Below are 21,731 nucleotides of genomic sequence, written 5' to 3' on the forward strand. Positions count from 1 at the left end.
GAAATTACTATTGTTTCAGAACTTGATTTGCAATATGTTACTCTGGTTTAAACTGCCATAAAGAATTCTGAAAATGTACATTATTTAATGCTACATGTATCCTTCTTTTTTATTACACTTTTAGCTTCGGTATTTCTTGTGAGAATGGCAAAGTGAAAGCTACAGTTAAACATTGCACTTTCACTTCGTGTTCGGAAACTTTCCCTCGTTTGAGGTGGCTCTGATTAAGAAATACAATCAGTTCCATTCTGATATTACGATGTGATTCCCTGTATTGGAGAAGCAGAATTGGATGTTGGATATGCAAGGTCAAACCGACACAGGATTTTCTGTGTTTATTTTTAGAGAGAGAAGCATGGTGGCATCCAAACGAAACAAGTGCACAACATAAGGTCGACTTTGGTCCTGTCTCGTTTCTTCGGCAAATCTCTGAAGGCAGCGTATCTTGGCAAGGCCGCGTTTCAAGGCCATGGAAGTATATGGCAAGTGTCTACACGTTCTCTCACGCAGATTCAAGTTAACCTAACAGATTCCATTCCATAAGCTACGAGTTTTCCTTTTCGGGACGTTCAGAGTGGTTTGCTACGACCTATTCTGCCGTTAAAGCTCCTATATTTGTCTATTCAGTTCGACATGTATTTCTTGTTCCGTCCATATTCAGCGTGCGTTATATTTTCAATATTTGCTTTCACATTTATCTAATTTTACCTCTATCCGGTGCATTTAGGTGGATTATACGCCGTTCTCAATATCTTCATGCGGGTATTTTACCCCTATCATTAGTTATTCTCAATGTTCGGTTAAAACTTGTAACTTGATCTCTCATTCATTCCTAATCGCTTTCTGTTTTTTCTTTCACACATTCACGTGCTCTTTTTATTATTTTTTTTACACTTTTTTGTTTGTTATTTTAGGTCCCTCTTGTTAGTATCGACTGTAAGAATGAACATGGAAAGAGAAAACGCAAAAGCAGTGGCGGCGGTAAGGGGGCCGTAGGGGGGCAGTTGCACCCCACTTTTGCCACTGCACTATGCTAAACCTTATCTAACAAGGGATAATAAACTGTCCTTGCCCCACAGTTTTATCACCTTGTCCCTCCTACTTTTGGAGACCAATCGCTGCCACTGCGCAAAAGTATAGTCTTTACACTTTTAATGTAGCGGTTACAGCACTGTGGCGTCTTCTTATTGTAATTATTTTCTTATGTTTAGTCCAAATCGTTATTTTTTTTAATTGCATAATGCTTTTAATTTTCCTTGTAAGTTTATGCTGCATAATCTTGTCAGAGCTGTATTGATAAGATTTCCAATTTGTTTAAGTAACAATAATTGATTATAACATAGCCCTAACAATTTACATTCTTCGTTTATCTTCGTGAACTTTGAATTCCAAATGCCCACTAGGGAAGCAGATTTAATATTCACTTACATGTTTCTATTTATTTATATTTAACGAATTCTGGTTCAAGAGTAAATGCTTATTAAACCAGAATATCCGTCGTCGCCTTCCAATAAAGTGACCCCGAGTTCGATATCCGGTGGAAGCAAGCCTTTCTGTGCATAAAGTGGACCTGTGTTAATTGCATTGTCACACTTTTATTTACAGAACGCTGTAATTGGTCATTTGCCTGTTGTGTTCTTAATAAATAAGTGAGTAAATAGAAACAAACTCAATAAACCAGAATAACAATGACGATTATAACATAGTATAAAGCAATATAGTAACAAATAATATAACCTGAGATATATTCCACGTTGAGATCTTGACACGTATTACGGTTCCATTGTTAACATAACTCTTGAAACGTATTACGGTTCCATTGTTAAAATAACTCTTGAAACGTATTACGGTTCCATTGTTAAAATAACTCTTGAAACGTATTACGGTTCCATTGTTAACATAACTCTTGAAACGTATTACGGTTCCATTGTTAAAATAACTCTTGAAACGTATTACGGTTCCATTGTTAAAATAGCTCTTGAAACGTATTACGGTTCCATTGTTAAAGTAACTCTTGAAACGTATTACGGTTCCATTGTTAACATAACTCTTGAAACGTATTACGGTTCCATTGTTAACATAACTCTTCTTGTTTATCGTCTACGAAATATATTCAGAGCTATTTACGGGATTGTTTGGAATAACACGGAGTCTAGGAAACAGTTGTTTTCGAAAATTGTGACTCCATACAGAGCCAACAGGAGGTTGTAGAATTTCAAAACAAAGCAGAAACCAGAGTTGCCAGTCATGTTTTTGACAAAATCCAGTTCGACTTCCCTTCTACCATGTTCTTTATTTTCCTGTTCTCGGCGCCAAAGTAGTCGCAGAAATTGCTTTCTGTATGGAAAATCCATTTCGAACAGCGACAAACAATCAAAATACGAGTTTGTTTCCATTGTTCTTTCTTCATTTGTTTCTCTTCTCCAGTTCAAGATTTTTGTACGGTTAGTGTATATCCGGAATGATAGGGGTCGTGCTCTCTTACTCAAGAAATTCGTGTGTTTTTTGACAAAAAAAAAAAAAAAAATCAAAATTTTTAACACACACGTAGCTGAAATAATTATGCTCATATTGTGATTTGCCAAAACTAGAAGTGTGTGCCAATGCTTTCTCCGTCACTTGTAGGATAAAATCAAATTAATATTCGCTTTGCTCGAGGTCTGGTCGACGTTCTAACTGTAATATCATTAACTGAGTGGGATTAAAATTTAAGATATTCATTACAGCAGTCCGTCTGCTCTGTTTGGTTGAAATATACTCTCTGGCGACATCTATGAAAATATTTAGTATTCGGCAAAGAAGACGCAGAATCAAGTAGACTGGCTCTTTTGTTTTCGTACACTGCTGTTCAGATAAAGTTGGACATACTTCAACTGTCCAATCTTATAAAATATGCCACTTTGTGTGAACAGGAGTGTACAAGCGAGGATTTTTTTCTCGTATAGTAATTGCTTCATTATTCTTGATTATGTCATTTAAAGTTAACCAACTGAAGATTAAATAAAATATTAAGTAAAGCTGAAACTTATTTCGTACAATCCTGTTTAATAATTACGTTACGGTTGTGTGCGAGAAGTGCATTATTTTCTGCATAATTACAGTACGCAGTAAATCTTGTTTACATTTCCAGCAATGCTGCTTGGGAATGTTAAATGCAGTTTCCTCTCTAACGGATATTGTAGACCTTAGAGAGATGGTTACGAATGAAACGATATAGAAATACGGTTAAGATGGAGGCATAGGAAGGAAGACGTTGAATGCCAGTGTGACGTAACGGTTACGCAATCTGTTTCACGGCCTTGGGTTGGAGAAATAAACAAGGGACTCTTCAGTTACCGCCAATGGCAATGTATATTACAATGCTTGCACATTTCATATTGCTACATTTTTTTTTTTGCACAAAACTTCCCTGTAGACACAGGGAATATGCTAGACAACAATGCTTGTCATACTGTAGGGTGAAGGTAGGAAACAATCAGAAAGTTATCATCAAAATTCGAAATTGTGTTCAGCGTATACATGTAAATATATGTTCATGGATATGTCAGTTTATTTATTTACACATATTTCGATTGTTTCGCGACGCCAGGCGTTCCGGGTTCGAATCCCAGCCTTGGCATGTGAGTGTCCCTTCATCACATCACTCATCCTTATCTTCGCGATTAGACAAAACTGGTAGAAAAGGGAAGTAAAATAAAACAAATCGATCAATAGCACATTTTTCAAACAGTATTTCAGATTGGACATTTCAGAGGTTCATGAAACATTAGTCTGAAACAAAGACCTATGCATGGATGAAACATTTTCTTGTAAAAATATATTCTTGAGCACCTAAGATCTTATTATAAAGCGAGTATAATATGGACCAATTACAGTGCAGAAAATATAGATTTGTTTGCAATGATAATAAAGATGATATTGCCCAAGCAATTGTTTAAAAAGGCGACTGAGAAATAATTACTGAAAAGCACCAATCAGTCTGAATTACCAATTTTAGTAAAGGCCTCAATGCAAACAGTTCTGGTTAATTCAAACCAATACATTTTTCTAGGCTCAAATTCAGCCGATGTCTTTACATATGACCTATATGCTCACTGTACTTCATCTCGAGTCGCTCGTATACCTCGGCTGTTTAAGTGGGACGGCGGAAGGGGGTTTTCAACATATAAACTTAACAACTCGCCAATTACAACCAGAGTTTATGGTGATCTTGCCCCTCACCGTTTACAACTAAAATTGAACGACCTTCCTCCTCCGCTGTAAAACAACTTTAAAGCAACTATCACGCGACCTCAGTGGGCAAGTTGTTGGCTTATGGTCTCGCTATTGAAGATTGCGGGTTCGAGTCCTGGTCTGTTCTGCGAGTCCCCATTCATCAATTTCATCTAATCATTCATCCACGATCTCCCCGATGGCGTAGAGGTAACGCTGCCGCCTTGTGATCAAAGGGTCCCGGGTTCGATCCCAAGTAGAGGCACACTGCAGTGTTTCAGATCCCACTCGGAACTGTAGGTCCCGTCCCGATTAGGCTCTCTGAACATAAAGTGGACTTAAACCAAGGTGAGAGTTTGCCATCATTGATCCTCATCGTCGCGATTAGCAAAAAAAGGTAGGAAAGCGACGCAAAGTACCGATACAAAGTAGAGACCTTCAACGATCATGGTGGTGACAGTCTATAATAGATCCACTCTTACGACATAATGTCCTCAGTCCGTCCCTGTGTGTAGCGTACCTGGTTATACCCTAGCGTTCACGATATACTTAGCGTTTCACAATCCCTTAAGGTTGTTTGTTTGAAGTGTGGTCTGGGAAGAAAACATATTTTTGTGTTCAGATTGCGTCCCAGGAAGGGACCATATTTCCAAATCCAGTTTCCAGAAACATTTCCGGACATTGCGTTCGCCTACAAACTGCCAAGGCCATGTTACAGCGCTTTGCGATACTGTCAATAGTTGGGCAACATGTTTTCTCCACGTTTGTCAGTCTAGATTGATAGCGTCAGCGAATCGAAATTTGAACTGAAACAGTTATTTGTATTTCCCTTATATGCGGTATCAGTTCCACACACAAAGACTTAATCTACGCTAACATAACAGTTAAAGCTATAGTCGTGGCAACAAGGAGCGATATATTTGATTATTTATCAGAACTTACGGCTCTTTGTAGATGGTTAGGTTGTTTCCTAAACCCAAAGCTTTATTTATATTAATATAAGCACTACGTCATTGTTTCCCAGACAATAGTTCTTATCAGAATAGTAACTATGGCCTGCTTTCCGTTCTGTAGTGTCTTTGATTTTTCTCTGACCCAACCTTTCCCGTTGCTTTACTCAACCACTTTTCAGGGCATGGTATACTGGTAACGTCATCACCTTGTAACCAAGAGGCATGGGTTATATACCCTGTGGTGGCATAGAGTGGTACTTTAAACTGTAGGTCCAGTCCTACAACGAGCTACAACGCCAGGGATCCTGGGAATAGAATCCCTTGGTGTTCTTTGTGAGTGTCCCTTCATCAATTTCATCATATCGTCACTCATCTTCATCGTCGCGATTAGCCAAAAAAGGCAGAAAAGGGAAGTAAGATAAACCAAATCAACATGCAAAAATTTCAGGAGTACCGTTCGGATTCGTGCTAACTTTTTCAGTGTGGATTTGTTTTCACCTTTTCGCCCAAAACTAACAGAAAATGAAGGTATTTACAGAAGTACACAACCAGCGCATTAAAAATACTAATATAAGTAACCAGCAGGGCGTAGAAAGGCGATATGGTTATTGTAATTTGTTCATGTAAATAAACGTGTGCAAATGTTTTCATGTGAAATATTAGAATTCATCATTTGAAGTTTTATAGCCCTAGCATGCCTCACGAACCTCACATGTTAAAGTCACACTTGTTTCATGTCCTCGATTCACTTAATGGTTTATATCTGCGTGTGTGTTTCGCGAAAATTAAAAATAAGTATTTCTGGCAAAATGAAAGAAAAAAAGCACGTTGTATATATTGTAAAGGAAGTAACTACGTTGGGACGGGTCCACGGGTATAGGATGTTCACTCGGCGTCGAATCGCAAGATGTGAAAGTTTTTCTTTGGATGTATTGTACACATCCTAATGTATCCTTGTAATGGGAAGTCGTTTCATACTTTCTCAAGAGCTTCAAATGCTTGACCCACTTTTCAGCTTCGTCTTCTGTTCGGTTGGCTGGCGGATATCTGTGAACTTCCTCTGGGTTTTCCAACTGGGAGCCAAGCCTCACTTAAATTGAAAACCTTGCTGACAGCTGGAGAATGATATTGTTTATGTTTTTGTCTGATGAGGACGAGTGGGTGATTAGATGATATTGATGTAGGGACACTCACAAGGAACATCCATGCTGAGACCGGGACTCGAACCCGGGAAATTCGGTCACGAGATCGAAAGTTGATAGCTTCTCTCTCGGCTACCGAACCGACGTCGCAATGATGATCCTATAAAATTATGCTTTTTAGTTCTTCATGTTGAATATATCTAAAAGCATATTGTGCTGCATTGTTGCAGGTCAACGGAGCTCTGGCGTTTGGACTCTGCCAGTATAATCCTTTGTGTCCTGTCCATTCGTGTTTGTGCCTTTCATCAGTTCATCGACTGGGTGCCAAACTGAGGGTAGGGGCAAGGCCATTTTTTTTTCTTGGTGGGCAAGGCTTAGCATTTAAGAGGCCATAGTGCATAGACAAAACTGGCAAAAAATAGGAGCAACTGCCCACCTAAGCGCCGTCACTGGTTTCATCTTACCATCTTTCGTCCTCATATTCGCAGTTAGCCAATCAATCAGCCAATCAATCAAAACAGGAAAGGTAGAAAAAGAGATGGACGAAAGAAAGAAACAAAAGAAGAAAGAGAAACAAAATTTGAGGAAAAGAAAAAGAGAGAAGGGAGAAATAGAAAGACTAAGAGTAACAGGAAAAAGAGAAGAGAGAGAGAGAGAGAGAGAGAGAGAGAGATATGACAGAAAAGCGGAAAGAGTAAAAGAAAAGAAAGTAAAACAAATAAAATGGTAGTTAGAGAGAGAGAGAGAGAGAGAGAGAGAGAGAGAGAGAGAGAGAGAGAGAGAAATACAAAGACCAGAAACTGAACAGAGATAGAGAGAGAAAGAAATACAAATACCAGAAACTGAACGGAGATAGAGAGAGAGAGAAATACAAAGACCAGAAACTGAACAGAGATAGAGAGAGAAAGAAATACTAGGACCAGAAACTGAACAGAGATAGAGATAGAGAGAAAGAAATACAAAGACCAGAAACTGAACAGAGATAGAGAGAGAAAGAAATACAAAGACCAGAAACTGAACAGAGATAGAGAGAGAAAGAAATACAAAGACCAGAAACTGAACGGAGATAGAGAGAGAAATAAATACAAAGACCAGAAACTGAACGGAGGTAGAGATAGAGAGAGAAAGAAATACAAAGACCAGAAACTGAACGGAGATAGAGATAGAGAGAAAGAAATACAAAGACCAGAAACTGAACAGAAATAGAGAGAGAAGAAATACAAAGACCAGAAACTGAACAGAGAAAGAGAGAGAAAGAAATACAAAGACCAGAAACTGAACAGAGATAGAGAGAGAATGAAATACAAAGACCAGAAACTGAACAGAGATAGAGAGAGAAAGAAATACAAAGACCAGAAACTCAACAGAGATATAGAGAGAAAGAAATACAAAGACCAGAAACTGAACAGAGATAGAGAGAGAAAGAAATACAGAGACCAGAAACTGAACAGAGATAGAGATAGGAAGAAATACAAAGACCAGAAACTGAACAGAGAAAGAGAGAGAAAGAAATACAAAGACCAGAAACTGAACAGAGATAGAGAGAGAAAGAAATACAGAGACCAGAAACTGAACAGAGATAGAGAGAGAATGAAATACAAAGACCAGAAACTGAACAGAGATAGAGAGAGAAAGAAATACAAAGACCAGAAACTCAACAGAGATAGAGAGAGAAAGAAATACAAAGACCAGAAACTGAACAGAGATAGAGAGAGAAAGAAATACAGAGACCAGAAACTGAACAGAGATAGAGATAGGAAGAAACATTAGCAGATTCACACTCCCGTTGATTGATGTTATGGTTAATCCAACTGCTCGTAAAGTAACCGAATAACGATCCATTCTCCACCACCATCTTGCATGGCGGTCTTAGTAAAGTAAAGCGTAATGATTTGATCGTAATTAGAGTATGTGAAAGAAACAAAAAAACATGCGACTACATGCTAACAGTTCTTCTCTTTTTAACTTTCAGATTACGTAAGCGGTGGGGAACTATTCACGCACTTATACCAAAGAGAACACTTCACCGAAGACGAAGTCAAAATCTACATCGGCGAGATCATCCTAGCACTAGAGCATTTGCACAAGGTGAGTACAAAATCCCCACCTCTACGGGTTTTCTTCCTTTGTGTGCTAAATATACTTGCATGTAGTTTTATGTTCCAACTGTAGGGGTTTTATAAGGCTGGAAACCTTGTCGAGAAATATGTTTGGAACTTTTTGTTTTGAGGGCTTGGCGACGGATGTAATCAATTGTCGGATTCTGGTATGAAAATGAATGGTTATCTACACCGGTGGTTTTCACACTGTGGTACTCGTACCCGCAGGGGTACATTAACAACTTGAGGGTGGGGTACGCGATCAGCTCGGAAAAGGAAATGTCGAGAATACCCACAATACAACATTTCCGCTGCAGGTGTGTAGAGCAGACGTATTTCAGATTTCGAAGCTTTAACATTCAACAGAAAAATAAGGCTGATTTTGTCATATATCTTTTTAAATAAAATACTCATTAGAAATCTATAATAGGCTAAATTTTGATCCGAATCTCCTTTTGAAATTTTAAAGTTCACAACCAGACATCAAGAATCTGCCAGGCACATCCTTCTTACGTACTAGAAATTCTTGAGGATTTTCAATTTAAAAAAAACTCCAAAATTGTGCTTCACAGTTTGTTTACCAAGTTATTTTTGTTCTTTACTTTTTCTTCAATAACTCTGGAAAATATATATGAAAATGAAAGTTTTTTACATACTTCTTCATATGTTTCACATTTTTATTTTTCTAACTAATCATAAAGATTTTAAACGTAGGAACACGAATGTTTTTTACATACTTCATATGTTTCACATTTTTATTTTTCTAACTAATCATAAAGATTTTAAACGTAGGAACACCCAATAAAACAATAAACGTAGGATTTACCATCTTTCCACATAGAGCCCGAATGCCATTTTATTGTATTGCAGATACACGCCTCCAACATATCAGAAAAGCCCCACCAGTCAGGCAGAAAAAAAATTCCCCGACACCATTATTCGCAAAAAACCTATGGTGGGGGTACATTAGACGTTTAGTTACGACTGAAGGGTACAATGAGAAAAAGGTTTGAAAACCGCTGATCTGCACTATAACAACAAGAACTATATTTCCTCACGCAAAATTACTTTCAGAAACCTTCAGTATTGAATTTCGAATCCTGATTCCTGCGTTCATATTTGTTGTATCTATTTCATCCTCATGGTCGCGATTAACTTAGAGCAATGTTTCTCAACAGTCGGCCCGAAGCCAGGTACCGGGCCTCAAGAGGTTCTTCTTAAAGTGTTTTCCAGTCAATATAATTATCTGTTTGCGAAGTATATTGATATAGTCATCGATTTCCTAATTACAAATAATGGAATTTTTCGATGTTCATATTGCAACGTGCCAACCAAATTAATTTAATGGTGTTGACCTGAGGAAAATGCAAGATTGCATCAGATCCAGTGGTTGACAAGTAACTCAAACCTAATTGAATAATTATCAACAAACCTCGACATAATCAAAATATTACAAGTTATGATTATGCCATAATTTATTTATTAATAACTTAATCTCAATGGCACAAATTAATTAATGTGGAAAGGTAAAAGTAATAGTAAGTGCGAGGGCCATTCGGTAAGTAACTTCCGTTTGGGTATAAAAGAAACACCAGGACATTGTGAGAGTTCTTATTATATACAACTGAAAGAGACAACTCTAAGCTATTTTCTGTTGAGACACTTATCATATTGGCGAACAAGGTTTACAATACCCATGCCAAAAAAAATTGCCGCCTGTGCATTCATGCAGGAACACTGTCCTTGAGCTCCTGGTCATTGTTGAAGCGCTGTGCCCCTAGCCACGGCTTCATTTGTGGAAAGAGGTGATAATCGCTAGGGGCCAAATCTGGGCTGTAAGGAGGGTGGTCAAACAATTCCCACTGAAAATGTTGGTTGGTTCGAGCATTGCTAGAGAACAATCATTACTCCTTACAGCGCAGATTGATTTTACGGTGCCTCATGTCAACAATTCCAAATACTTCTAGTGAACATTAACCTATGCCTGTGTACAAATGAAAGAAGTGGTTAGGGGCACAGCGCTTCAACAATGACCAGGAGCTCAAGGACAGTGTTCCTGCATGGCTGAATGTAGGAAAATAGCTTAGAGTTGTCTCTTTCAGTTCTATATAATAAAAACTCTCGCATGTCCTGGTGTTTCTTTTATACCCAAACGGAAGTTACTTTCCGAATGACCCTCGTATTTACGAGTTGGGATTGGGGTATCGTTTTTTTTTTTAAAAAAAAATACCGGGCCATGATCTCACGAAGAGGGTGAAGCACTTGCCTACACTGTGTCCCGAAAATGTCTGCAGCAAGTGAACGCAAGCTACTCCTCTGCGCAAGTAGGACTCGAGAGGGCTCGACCAATGAACGCGTGAGAGGAGAAGTGAGTGCATGGAGGTAAAAACGCGGCTACAGCTGCCAGCAGCAGCGCGCACTGCTTTGCTCTGCCCATCGCTTTCTCCCCTTCTCTCTCGTTACGCGCGTTCTTGCTCCACAGATTCCCAAGTCAGTGTGTGGAGAGAGAGAGAGTAAGACGACCTTACGGGGGAAAAAAATACTAAATACGCCTATCTCAACTCAAAATTTCTACACCTTCCATTTGGAAACTGTTCCACCCACAGCAACGCCAACGGTTTCTGAAATCTTTCTTTTTTTTAACATTTATTTGCGGTCATGGCCCCTCACTTTAAACAAACGGTTAATTATCACCTTTCCACTTTTCTCCTGAGGCCGGAGCAGAATTTTGCTGGTTGACAATTTTTTTCCGTTTCTTCTTTCACACCACGGGCTTACGTAAGGCTAATGTAGTAATGCTAAGCCGTTTCCTGTTGTCAGTTTTCACTCGAGAGCCTGATATACCTGGCACCGCGGGAAGAAAAATGGACTAAGGAAACTTGAAAAACATGTGCTCGGTCGATGCTATTTGCCTACTTTCCTTCTTCTTTTGCTTACGCGTATCGGTGGAAGAAATCTGGCCCTGCGTGGAATAGGTTAACGGGACTCGTAAGGTCGGCTTCCGATGCTGTGCTTTTCGTAGTCTTTCCACGTGAACAGCGGAATGGTAACTTTATCTTATACGAAAGTCACCTTTGGCATTCGCTCTGTTTTCATACTTTTTATTCTTTTTTGTTTTCTATTTCCTTTCGTTTATCATCCCTTTCTCATTTCTTTGCTTTCGTTTTTATTTTCTCTTTCTATTTAACTTTTAATCTGTTTTCGTATCACTGTAATTACTTTCCTTTTATTTTGGTTTCATTCCTTTTAAAACTTTTCTTTTCTTGCACACACACACATACACACACGCGCGCGCGCATTAATAACTGGTAACTGTACGCAAAAGCGCTCTCATTAAACGGATTTGGTTCCGTTTGCCACCAATTTAAACAGACATTTGGTTACTAGGAACTTCCTTTGCTTTTGTTGTTATTCCAAACAATATTTATTTTCTGTGCATAATTTTCTTCTCTTTCATTTTGTCATGCCCTCTTCTTCTTTTCGTTTCATTTTATGCCTTGTCTTGTCCTTTCGCTCATTTTAATTCTTTGTCTCTGAATTTCTCTATTTTTCTTTGTTTTTGATTCTTTTTTCTTCAGCGGCGTAGTCAGAAAATTTTTCGGCGACCTTCGGTAAAGGGTGTTGGAAAATTGTTATGGGTGAAATAACAATGTATATCTACTCTGCCTATCAGTTGTAAATACCGTATTCGTAAAATACCATTGTTGTCAAAATTTTATGAAGCACATTAAACTCTCATAACAGAAACCTTTTACTATTTTCACGATTTTCTTCACATAATATGTGCTAAGTCTTTTGTATTATTATTTCGCTGCTCCGTAGGAATAATTCGTTTAGCATGTTACTTAAATTAACAATAATTTTGACAAATTCTCATTTTTAGATGTTATTGCGATTGCCACAAAATATAATGCCTACATATAGAGTTGCTTTCAGTTAAACTCTACATGCACAACATGATAAAAAAGGAAAAGTCGATGACGAATAATTATTGTCATTTTTCGAATTCAATGCCCCATGATGCATTTAAAAATGACTACATTGCGTATTTGTGCAGCACACTTAAAGCAGTTTGTTCCGAATTGCTGTGTAACTAAATCTTTTCATGTTTCAGTGAGTTGGAACATTGCACTGCTAAACGTTTGATTTGCACTTTTCTCAGTACATGACCAATTGGACTAGGTTAAGTGCACCGTTAACGTTTTCAGTTTTTCTAAACTTTCTGGAACTCGTCAGTGACACTTAAACGTACATCCATCTAACAAATGGAGTATTTACATCCAGATTCGCAAGTCAGCGGTAACCGCAAGTAGCGGAAACGGCACGAAGGCTGTCGGCGTTCTCTTGCTCAAATGGCCTCAAAAAATGTCTCCTGTCATGATGGCGGCTGCGAAGTGGCTTTTCCCAATACTCCCGAGCAAAGAAAACGAGCGAGGTATTCTGGTCGTGCGAGAGTGAGACCATAATCTAACGGTACGCCCCTATTTTTCCGAGTGGCAAAACATGTTCCCGGATACGCAACCGTTATAAAACACCGATCTTTAGTGGCACCATTGTACAAGCGTTTGTTTTCTTTAGCGGCTCCTGTCAGGTGCTTCTCGAAGGCTCCACGGTGCATGCGTTTGTCGCACGGTGTTGTACCAATCAGCATTATCATTGTCGGCACCTGATTTATAGTTTATTTTTTTTGGTTCCGACAAGTAGGTAAGGCTTCGGACTTGTTACGAACACTGTGTTGTCCCACTTAAGAATCATGGGTAAAATGTGACACGTTGCAGCCAATCAAAATGTCCGGGTTCTCTCATTGCGTGCGACATGTCTTCCCTGGCGGGGTCCTTGGTTCGAATTCTGATTGAGGCAGCTTGTGAATTCGCAGTTTGTAACGACATGCATGTGTTTCCATGTAGTTAATGTCGATTTTCGCACCTGGAGGTTGATCGCGACGTTTGGAGGCGTCAAATTAATGATGGGACACATGCCCAAGGTCGGTGCCGTTCTCGTTGTAAACCATTCAGTGGAAAAGCAACGTCTGTCATGGTCACTTCTTTGGGCGTAAGTGGTGACCCTTTCCAAAGACACCTAAATGTCAACCTCACTTAGGGGTCCCAGGTTCGATAACCGGTGAAGGCGCATAGTGGTTCAGATCCCACTTTAAACTGTAGGTTCAGTCTCGATTAGCCTTTCTGTGGACTTAAAACAACAATTCAATCAATCAAGTCAACCTCACTTCCACGTAGTACACCCTGGATTGCATTGAACAGACCAGCGAGGCTCTGGCGACTCGACTCACAGCCAGTAAAATCCACTGTGGCGCTCATGTGGCGTTCCTGTATGTTTGTGATTGTCCCTTTGTCCAGCGAAGTAAACTAAACCGAATCAATCAATGGTCACTCCTTAATTTGAACTCAACGAGTTTGTGTGTTGAGTTTTAAATCAACTTAATGCACAGATAGGCTAATCAGGTCTAGACCTACATTTTAAAGTGGGATCCGAATCGCTATGTGCGTCCGCCGGATATCGAACACGGAACCCTTTGAGTACAGGACGACGACGTTGCCACTACGCCTCAAAAGAGCAACCAGTGCAGTAGAAATAGGTGGAAAGCAATATAACTAATTGTGTAGCTGGATTATGACTGGGGCTTTAGTACTTTTGCGCCACTGAATGCCGTCCTAATCTTTTTGAACCTTTATTGAAGTTTTCTTCCCATAACTTCATCCTTGCTCATGTTTTCGTTGCATAACATGCACTGACGCAAGTGTCGCTTGTAGTGATTCTACTAGAAGCGGCAAGTTTTCTTTGCTGAGCATTGGAGTTGGAAAATGAAGCGTATGTAAGGTAGCGAATGAAATAGGGCTGATCGAGGCAGGTACGCAGTGTTTCTACGAGTAGCTTTTCACTGATACATTTCTCCGTGTAAGGTAAAAATCTCCCTTCCTAAGTAAAAAAGATCCCTTCAACGCAGGGAAATTTTCTTTTCTTGACGAAATATATCCCCAAAGAAGTAGAAAAAGTATATTTTGAGGAAAACCACTGTGTTTATGACCCTGACTACGATCTTAAAATGCCCTTTCGTTCCCTTAACCCTTAAAACATTTTTTTTTCTCCGTGTATCAACAAGAGTTAATTTTGTCAAAGAAGGGTAATATCTGTGGTAATGTATTTGAATTACACTCATACTCCCCACACGCACATAAAAATGCAAATACTTAAAAGACTGATGGAAAGAGAAACTATGAGGAAAGAAAAGATTTTCTCAAAAGAGTTGTACTCTAAGTGAATAATTGATAATGCTCACATGTATATATACCCTTTTGTAAGTCTGAAGGAAATTTTCCTCCCATTGACGTCATATCGCGGCCCGGTTTCGTCCGATTTTCCATGGAAGCTTGGGTGTTGCGCGTGGCCTGACCTTGCCTACATGTGGAAAAATCTCAGCTTCCCAAGGTCATATTGCCACACCTGTTGCACACCGGCATCCGCTGCATTTTCCCTTTGCCTCATGGATGGACTGGTTTCGGACACGGCTGCTGCAAACCCGAGTCCCGACTTGCAACTTCGGTGCAGGAAAAACTCCAGAAATTATGTGGAGACAAGAGGCAAGATCATACTTGGAGCGTTATGTCGAGATGGTCCAGCACCATCATTTTTGAAACAGAGTGTTACGTGTATTTTTTTTGTAGTACTCAGTCCACATTTTGCCATATTTCTTTCCTTTGACGGTCTTATTTTTTTTGGGGGGGGCAGGGCCAAAGGGAGTGTTATAACCCCGCCCCCCCCTTGGGCAAGCTACTGTCCAGCACCTCTATATTTTATTGCCAGTTGATCATACTTTTGGTTTGTTGTTCTTGTTATAACATTGGCGTATCTACATTACAGACACTTCTGAATTGTAACAATCCCATTAACTTTCTTACGGAATCGTTACAACCTAGTACACTTCATAACTGTACATACGTATTATTTACGTACATGTGCAATTTCAAGGAGGGTAGGGGATGGAGCGCCTCGAATTATCTGCTACTTATGCCTATGATCATAAACCACGGTATTCGGAGTTATCAGTGTCACACGCTACGAGGTCAGATACCCCAGGTTCGAATCCTGGTTAAGGCTTGTCCTTTCTTCCATAGCAACAGTTCAGCATTCATCCTCATCGTCGCTATTAACCCAATAGGCAGAGAAGCGGCGTAAAATAACTAAAATGGAAAGAATGGAATGTGAGTTTAATCAGTGGCGTTTCAGAAATCTTGTAAGAGGCACATAACAGTAAAATAAGTGTCAGTGTTATCCATATTTTCCATCTTTTAAAAATAATTTTCAGGGAAGTTCATTGTTTTTGTTCTGTCATATCAACACGATATGACGATAGCATAGTGGTAGCGTGGTAGCGTGGTCGCCTTGTAATCAAGGAGTCCCGGGTTCGATACCCTTAGTAATTCGGATCCCACTTTAAAATGTATCTCCAGTCCCGATTAGCCTTACTGTGCATAAAGTGGAGTTAAAACATGCACTCAAACTCAATCAAAATTCCACCCACTAAAGTTTTATCTTTCTTCTTCTCGAAGTTTCCGAGATATCAGTACCCCAAAATATACAGATAATTGTTGGAACCCTGTTCTTCCTACATGTTCATTACCCAGCTCCCATATAGCAACATACTCTTCCCTGTCTCCTTGGCAACAAATGAAGCAACGAGCTCTTGTGTGCGCGAAGACTTGAGCTAATTTCTTCAGCTAACGCTTTATGATTGAAGTCGTGTGCGAGGGAGAAGATTACGAACTGTTTTATGTCCATCCGCTGGTGGCTTTGCTTCATTTCAATTCGTTTCCACATGAGCGTTGCATAATTGCTGATAAAAGAACCTTGGCATGTTTTAAGAGTTCGGGCTACACTGGCGATTTCTTATTGGTTGCCTTGATAGGAATATTATCCCCATTCTGTCGTTGAAGAGAACCGATGTGTTCGAACTCTGCAAGTTGAAGACAATGTTAAGTCTCTTTCACTTGAGTTGTAACCAGAAAGTATTGTTTTTGTTTTGCATTTTTGGGTCATTTATCAGCATTTTTGGCAGTTTCTTTTGAAAAGGTCTCTTTTTGACGTTTACAATCGTTTCGTGAAATTCAGTTGTGTCTGTTCTGTGATCAGGCGACGTTCCCGGGTTCGAGTCCCGGCAAGTATAATTTTTATCAGTTTCGTGTAATCATCACTCATCCTCATTGTCGTAATTTGCCGAAAGTGTGAGGAAAGTAACGTCCAATATGTAAAATAGGAATTTAAAAAAATACAAGCTTTACTCGTATTTGCACGTTCTAAAATTCCACAATGGAATATTTATCTCTTCCATTGGCACAAGTGCAGATAGAGACATCAGATACACACACGCCCAACACATATGTATACGTGTGGTGTGTATATGAGAGAGAGGAAGAAGTTTAGCAAAGTATGTTTTAAGTCACCCTTAATGCTCACATAGGTTAACAGGACTGAATCTTCAGTTTAAAGTGAGATCTGAACCGGGAGTCGAACCCTGGAGTACTTTGGAAAAAGAGTAATGTTGCTTTGCCCTTGTAGTTTCAGTAATTTAAACCGCCAAATATGCAATTGAATTATTCAGATTTTTCACAAATTCCGTGTAACTTTTGTAATTTATGACAAATTGTAATATCTAGAGTAATTTTGGGGCTATTTTCCGTACAATTTAAGCTCATTTTTAGGTAATCAATTTCCAGTCATGAAATACGGGGAATCGTGAAAGAGCATGCAAGTATCGACACTAAATAGGAGATAAGAACTCTTCTGTAGTTGTGGTAATGTATGCTGACTTGATATACTTTCGTTGTAACAACTTTTCTTTACCCACAAGTGCCAATTGTTCCTTCTATTTGTTTATCTTATCAGCTTATCACCTCCTTATCGTTGTCTCTCCTACTCTTACAGAATGTTAGTTCCTTCCTTCTTTCACGCACATGCTTTCTATTGATTATTTTCGTGTCTTGTTTTACTCTTTGGCTACGTATTTCAGTTCTTTTATGCTGGCGAGTCACGATTTTTCTTTACTGTTCTCTACTTTCACTTGTTTGAGTTTCTTTTTCCTTAAGTTTCCTCTTCTTGCGTTGTGGCTACTTCGTATTTTCATGATTCTTATGCTCCATTTACTTCAGTTCCCCCTGTTTTTTGAAACATTTTAATCCAACAGGAGATTCGACTTGCACGACTAGCGCCAATACTCGTACATGTTCGCCGTAATGTATTTTCCTCCTCTAGCAGATTAACCACATCTGCACCATTAGTGCTTGTTGATCTTCTGCGTGTTCAGGCATCTTCACGGACAAGTCTATTAATTCGAGTTCTTCATAGCGCCCAGCTTACTGCACATAACCTCGCGGAAGGAGGTTTCTGGGCCATTCCGATGCAGTCGCTGATCTAGATTTCGATCTGTTGGAACAAAGCAACTGTATTCGTTGTATAAACACTCTCGGTTCTCTTGGAATTAATGTAATACCATGGCACTGTCGCTGACTCAGCATGAAATGTGCGAGTTCATTTCTTCTCTCTCATTTCTTTTCAATTGCATTGCCTTGTTTTCCTTCCATTTGCCATCGCTTGTGTTTTTCGTATTTTAATATATCGTTCCTGTATTTTTCTTACCGATATTCCTTTTCCATTTATTTTCATGCTCCTGGTTTTATCCCGTTACTTTCCACTCCCTTCTCTTTTCGCTATCGCGGGTTTGATTCCCAAGATGGCATTTGAAAGCTTTGGTTTACTTTACTTCGCTTTTCTGCCACTTTTGGCTAATCGCTAAGATGAGGATGAGTAATAATCTGATGGAATTGATGCAGGGACACTCGCAAAGAACAGCCATGCCCAACCCAGGATTCGAACCCAGGACCCATGTGCTAACCATTCCGCTAGGAAAGTCTGCTGGTATTTGAAATGGGATGAGAAGGTATCCCCCATCTGCTGTCCACATACCCCTTTCTGTTGCTAATTTTTGGTACTTCTGTGACTATCTGTATAATTTATGTCATATCCCGATGCTTTAAGAGTAGTTATTAACCCCCTCCCTCTGGAAATTCTTCAAATACCACACTGCTGACTCCTATGTCACAGTATTTACATATCCACTGTGGTTAAGCACATACGATAGGCTACCTTAAATAACAACCAACTATGTCATAGTCAAATAATTTTGGGCATAATTTTTGTTTATACCATCTCAGGCTCGAATACTTATTTTTACCCTATATGTTCCTAAAGAAGGGCTGTTATATAAAATCACACATGATATATATGTAATATATATATATGTCTATATTTTCCCCTCCCAGTACGGCTTGATCTGGTGTCATGCAAGAAACACTATACTCTGTGCTAGTAAGCAAGCGACTTGAGGTATTCATACACTTCTCTGTCAAACTTTATTAATTTAAATTTAAAATTAGCGTGTGCTTGTCGTCCCTTAAACTAATCCTGTAGGTCTAGTGCTATTCAAATTAGCTGTTCATTCACTGTGTGGTTTTGGTGGCACCAAAACTCTTTATTGCCCCTCAACATCACTTCCAACCAACCGTATCAACAGCCAACCATGCAGCCGACCCGGAAGCGAGCAAGATTGCGTGTGGGACCGGCCAGAAATATCCATCCCCAGATACCTTGTGCCACGGTCACGAACTTCAGTATAAATAAATATGGCATTCCAGTGTCGTGGCACTGAGGGAACAATGAAAAGTGAAAGGGGAGTGTGGGGGTAAGGTTAGAACCATGCATCATATTCTTGGCATTTTTTTGAGGGTGAAAGCTGTAATTCCCCAGAATAGGGTGGCAAGCCCTTTACGTGCAGGGGAAGTTTTCCAGATAAAAATCTTTCTTTTTCTATGGGAACCCTTAGTTTTTCCTGTGTTACCTTTAACGGCTGAGCATTTACTATTGTGGGCTCTTTTATTATACTGTTGTGTCATGCATATTTCTTTGAGGATAATACCGAGACGAGACTCGTTCTCGTGCCAATCTCGATCTCGTTTCGAAATAATGCATACAAAAATAATTTTTAAATAACATTAAAATAAAATAAAATTGCGAACCCCTTATTATAAGTATGTAACCTATATATGAACAGTTAGACTGCATGCTTCGAAATATCTCTGCATTTCATTTTTCTTACTTTACGCCGCCTTTTATCCACTTCTGGCTAATCGCGACGATGAAGGTGAAATGCTGATTAGATTAAATTCTTGAAGGGATGTGGGCCTCCTTGATGGCGTAGTGGTAACGTCGTCGCCTTGTAAACAAAGGGTCCCGGGTTCGATACCAGCCACATTGCACAGTGGTTCGAATCCAACTTTAAAACTGATTTCTGGAGCATATTCTTAAAGATATGGGGTAAAATGGTGAAAGAAAATAGCAGTAGCGCCTACTTCAAATAAAATATAGATTGACATAATGTTTTTATGTAAACAAAAACTATCTGCTTCCCTTGGGGATTTGGGGTACATAAAGTGCAAAGCCAGCGCATATGGTAAACAACATTCGCCAAACATAACGGCTCTAGCTTTAGTCTGTATAATTTATTCCCGTTATCTTAAAGCTGCCGGTGCCTGCATTTGTCGCTGAGGGTGAATGCTTTCCCGTGTTATTTACGAGTGGTGTCTGCCACTTCAACTTATACCGCTGGGTAATGGTTTCAGCTTGCTTTCATTGATCTTACCACACGCATCGCACCTCACTTGAACAGAATTCGATCAAAATTTCACAGTAGCTATTCCTCCGCTAAAGTACTCGAAACTATTCTCCATCCACTGCAAGAACGAAGTTAATGTAAACAAAACCACGTGACTGGTAAATAAGTTATTTTACTCTGTTAATTCTGATGTTGTGTCTATTGTCGTAGCTGTACGGCTCTTTATACAGTGCCTCCCAGCTATACGTTGAGTGGTATGGCTGGTATCACATGCACTATATTCCTAAGCACAAATTTCCTGAACAATAACTCATTGGATTTTTCACAAGTCATATTTGTGTACATTGACTTCGTTCTTACTGCGAATAGGTGGTTAGCAAAGACATGCACGAATCCAAAGTGAGGTAATGTTTAGATACAATGTTTTATTTACAACAGGTATTAACAATGATCGCCATATTACAAGATAATGTCGTTATCTACCAGCTTATAGGGAGAAAACTCCTCTATTGGGGAGTTGTCAGCGTAATGCGATACGAAGCCAGAGGTCACAGGTTCGAATCAATGACCCAGGCATCACCATTGCATAAGTTTATCATTATCCTCACCGTCGCGATTAATGCTTGACTGAACCTTTTGGCCGAAGCCAGGGCAGTTTTTTCTTCCGAATTTTCCTCTCATTTTGAAAAACAGCTATGATATCAGTTGAAAAGAACCGGCTTATCTCTCGAGCAGATTCTCAATGCTTTCCGAAACACACAGCCTTGCCACCAGATCGCGCGGGAGAACTCGACTACTCATCCCCCTTCATAACTCTAATTTTTATTCGGAATCTTTCATCGTTTCCACTTCTCGTCTTTGAAACTCACTGCCTCTCGGAATCCGGAACTCATCTTCAGTATTGTCTTTAGGACACAATTAAAACATTTCTTATTGGGCACAAATAGTTAGCACCTAAGTGCAAGCTTATATACGTTAGTGCAAAATTGAATACACTTACGTGCAGAAAACACTGAAAACCCTTATTCACATTAATATTTCAAATCCCTGGCTACTGTCATGAATATGTGAGTGTGTGTGTTTTGTTGTATGCTCGTGAGTATAGGTTGGACTTTTATTCCCGTATGTACTTTTTCCCCCTTTTTTTGTGATTTTTCTTTGTAATTTTATATTTTTCTTTGTTTTCAATATTTACTTCTGTATGTAATTTTTTTAATGTTTTCTAATTTGCATACGCTAAAATTTCTATGTAAACTGGTTAAGTGGTAGAAAAGGCTTAGAATTCCTTCTAGAATATTCATGTGAATGCTGAGGTGGTTTTCTTTCTTTGTTGTCCAGATATTATGAATAGATTAATGGACTTGCGTAGTCACGGAACTATTGCAGATATCTACGCAACAGCAAAAGCAAACGATGTGAATATTCCAGAAGAAATTCTAAGAAGATGTATTTTTTCAGATTTTGGAATATCGTAGAGGTTTTTCGAAAAAAGAGGAAAATTTAAAAAATCAAAAACCTGGCATCGTCCAAGTCAAGCCTTAAAGTAGAAAAGTGACGTAAGATAACTAGTTACTAATAGGTCGCCGGTACGATTCCCTCTGTGGTCATATTAACTTGTTTGTACTGTTCTCACTTTAAACAT

General features: G+C 39.2%; 1 protein-coding gene across 2 annotated transcripts in view; it reads left to right on the plus strand.

The window, feature by feature from the left end:
* The window catches only part of LOC145978909 (ribosomal protein S6 kinase alpha-5-like), a 460,399-nt gene that overhangs the window by 398,355 nt on the left and 40,313 nt on the right, over window positions 1-21,731 (plus strand). For both annotated transcript variants that reach the window (XM_083111867.1, XM_083111865.1), the window contains exon 4: window positions 8,280-8,395. In XM_083111867.1, the coding sequence (XP_082967993.1) occupies window positions 8,280-8,395 (116 nt within the window). The remainder of the gene's footprint in view (window positions 1-8,279; window positions 8,396-21,731) is intronic.

This window comes from Lepisma saccharinum, chromosome 25 (assembly GCF_977018435.1).
Source record: "Lepisma saccharinum chromosome 25, izLepSacc3.1, whole genome shotgun sequence".
Lineage (NCBI taxonomy): Eukaryota > Metazoa > Arthropoda > Insecta > Zygentoma > Lepismatidae > Lepisma > Lepisma saccharinum.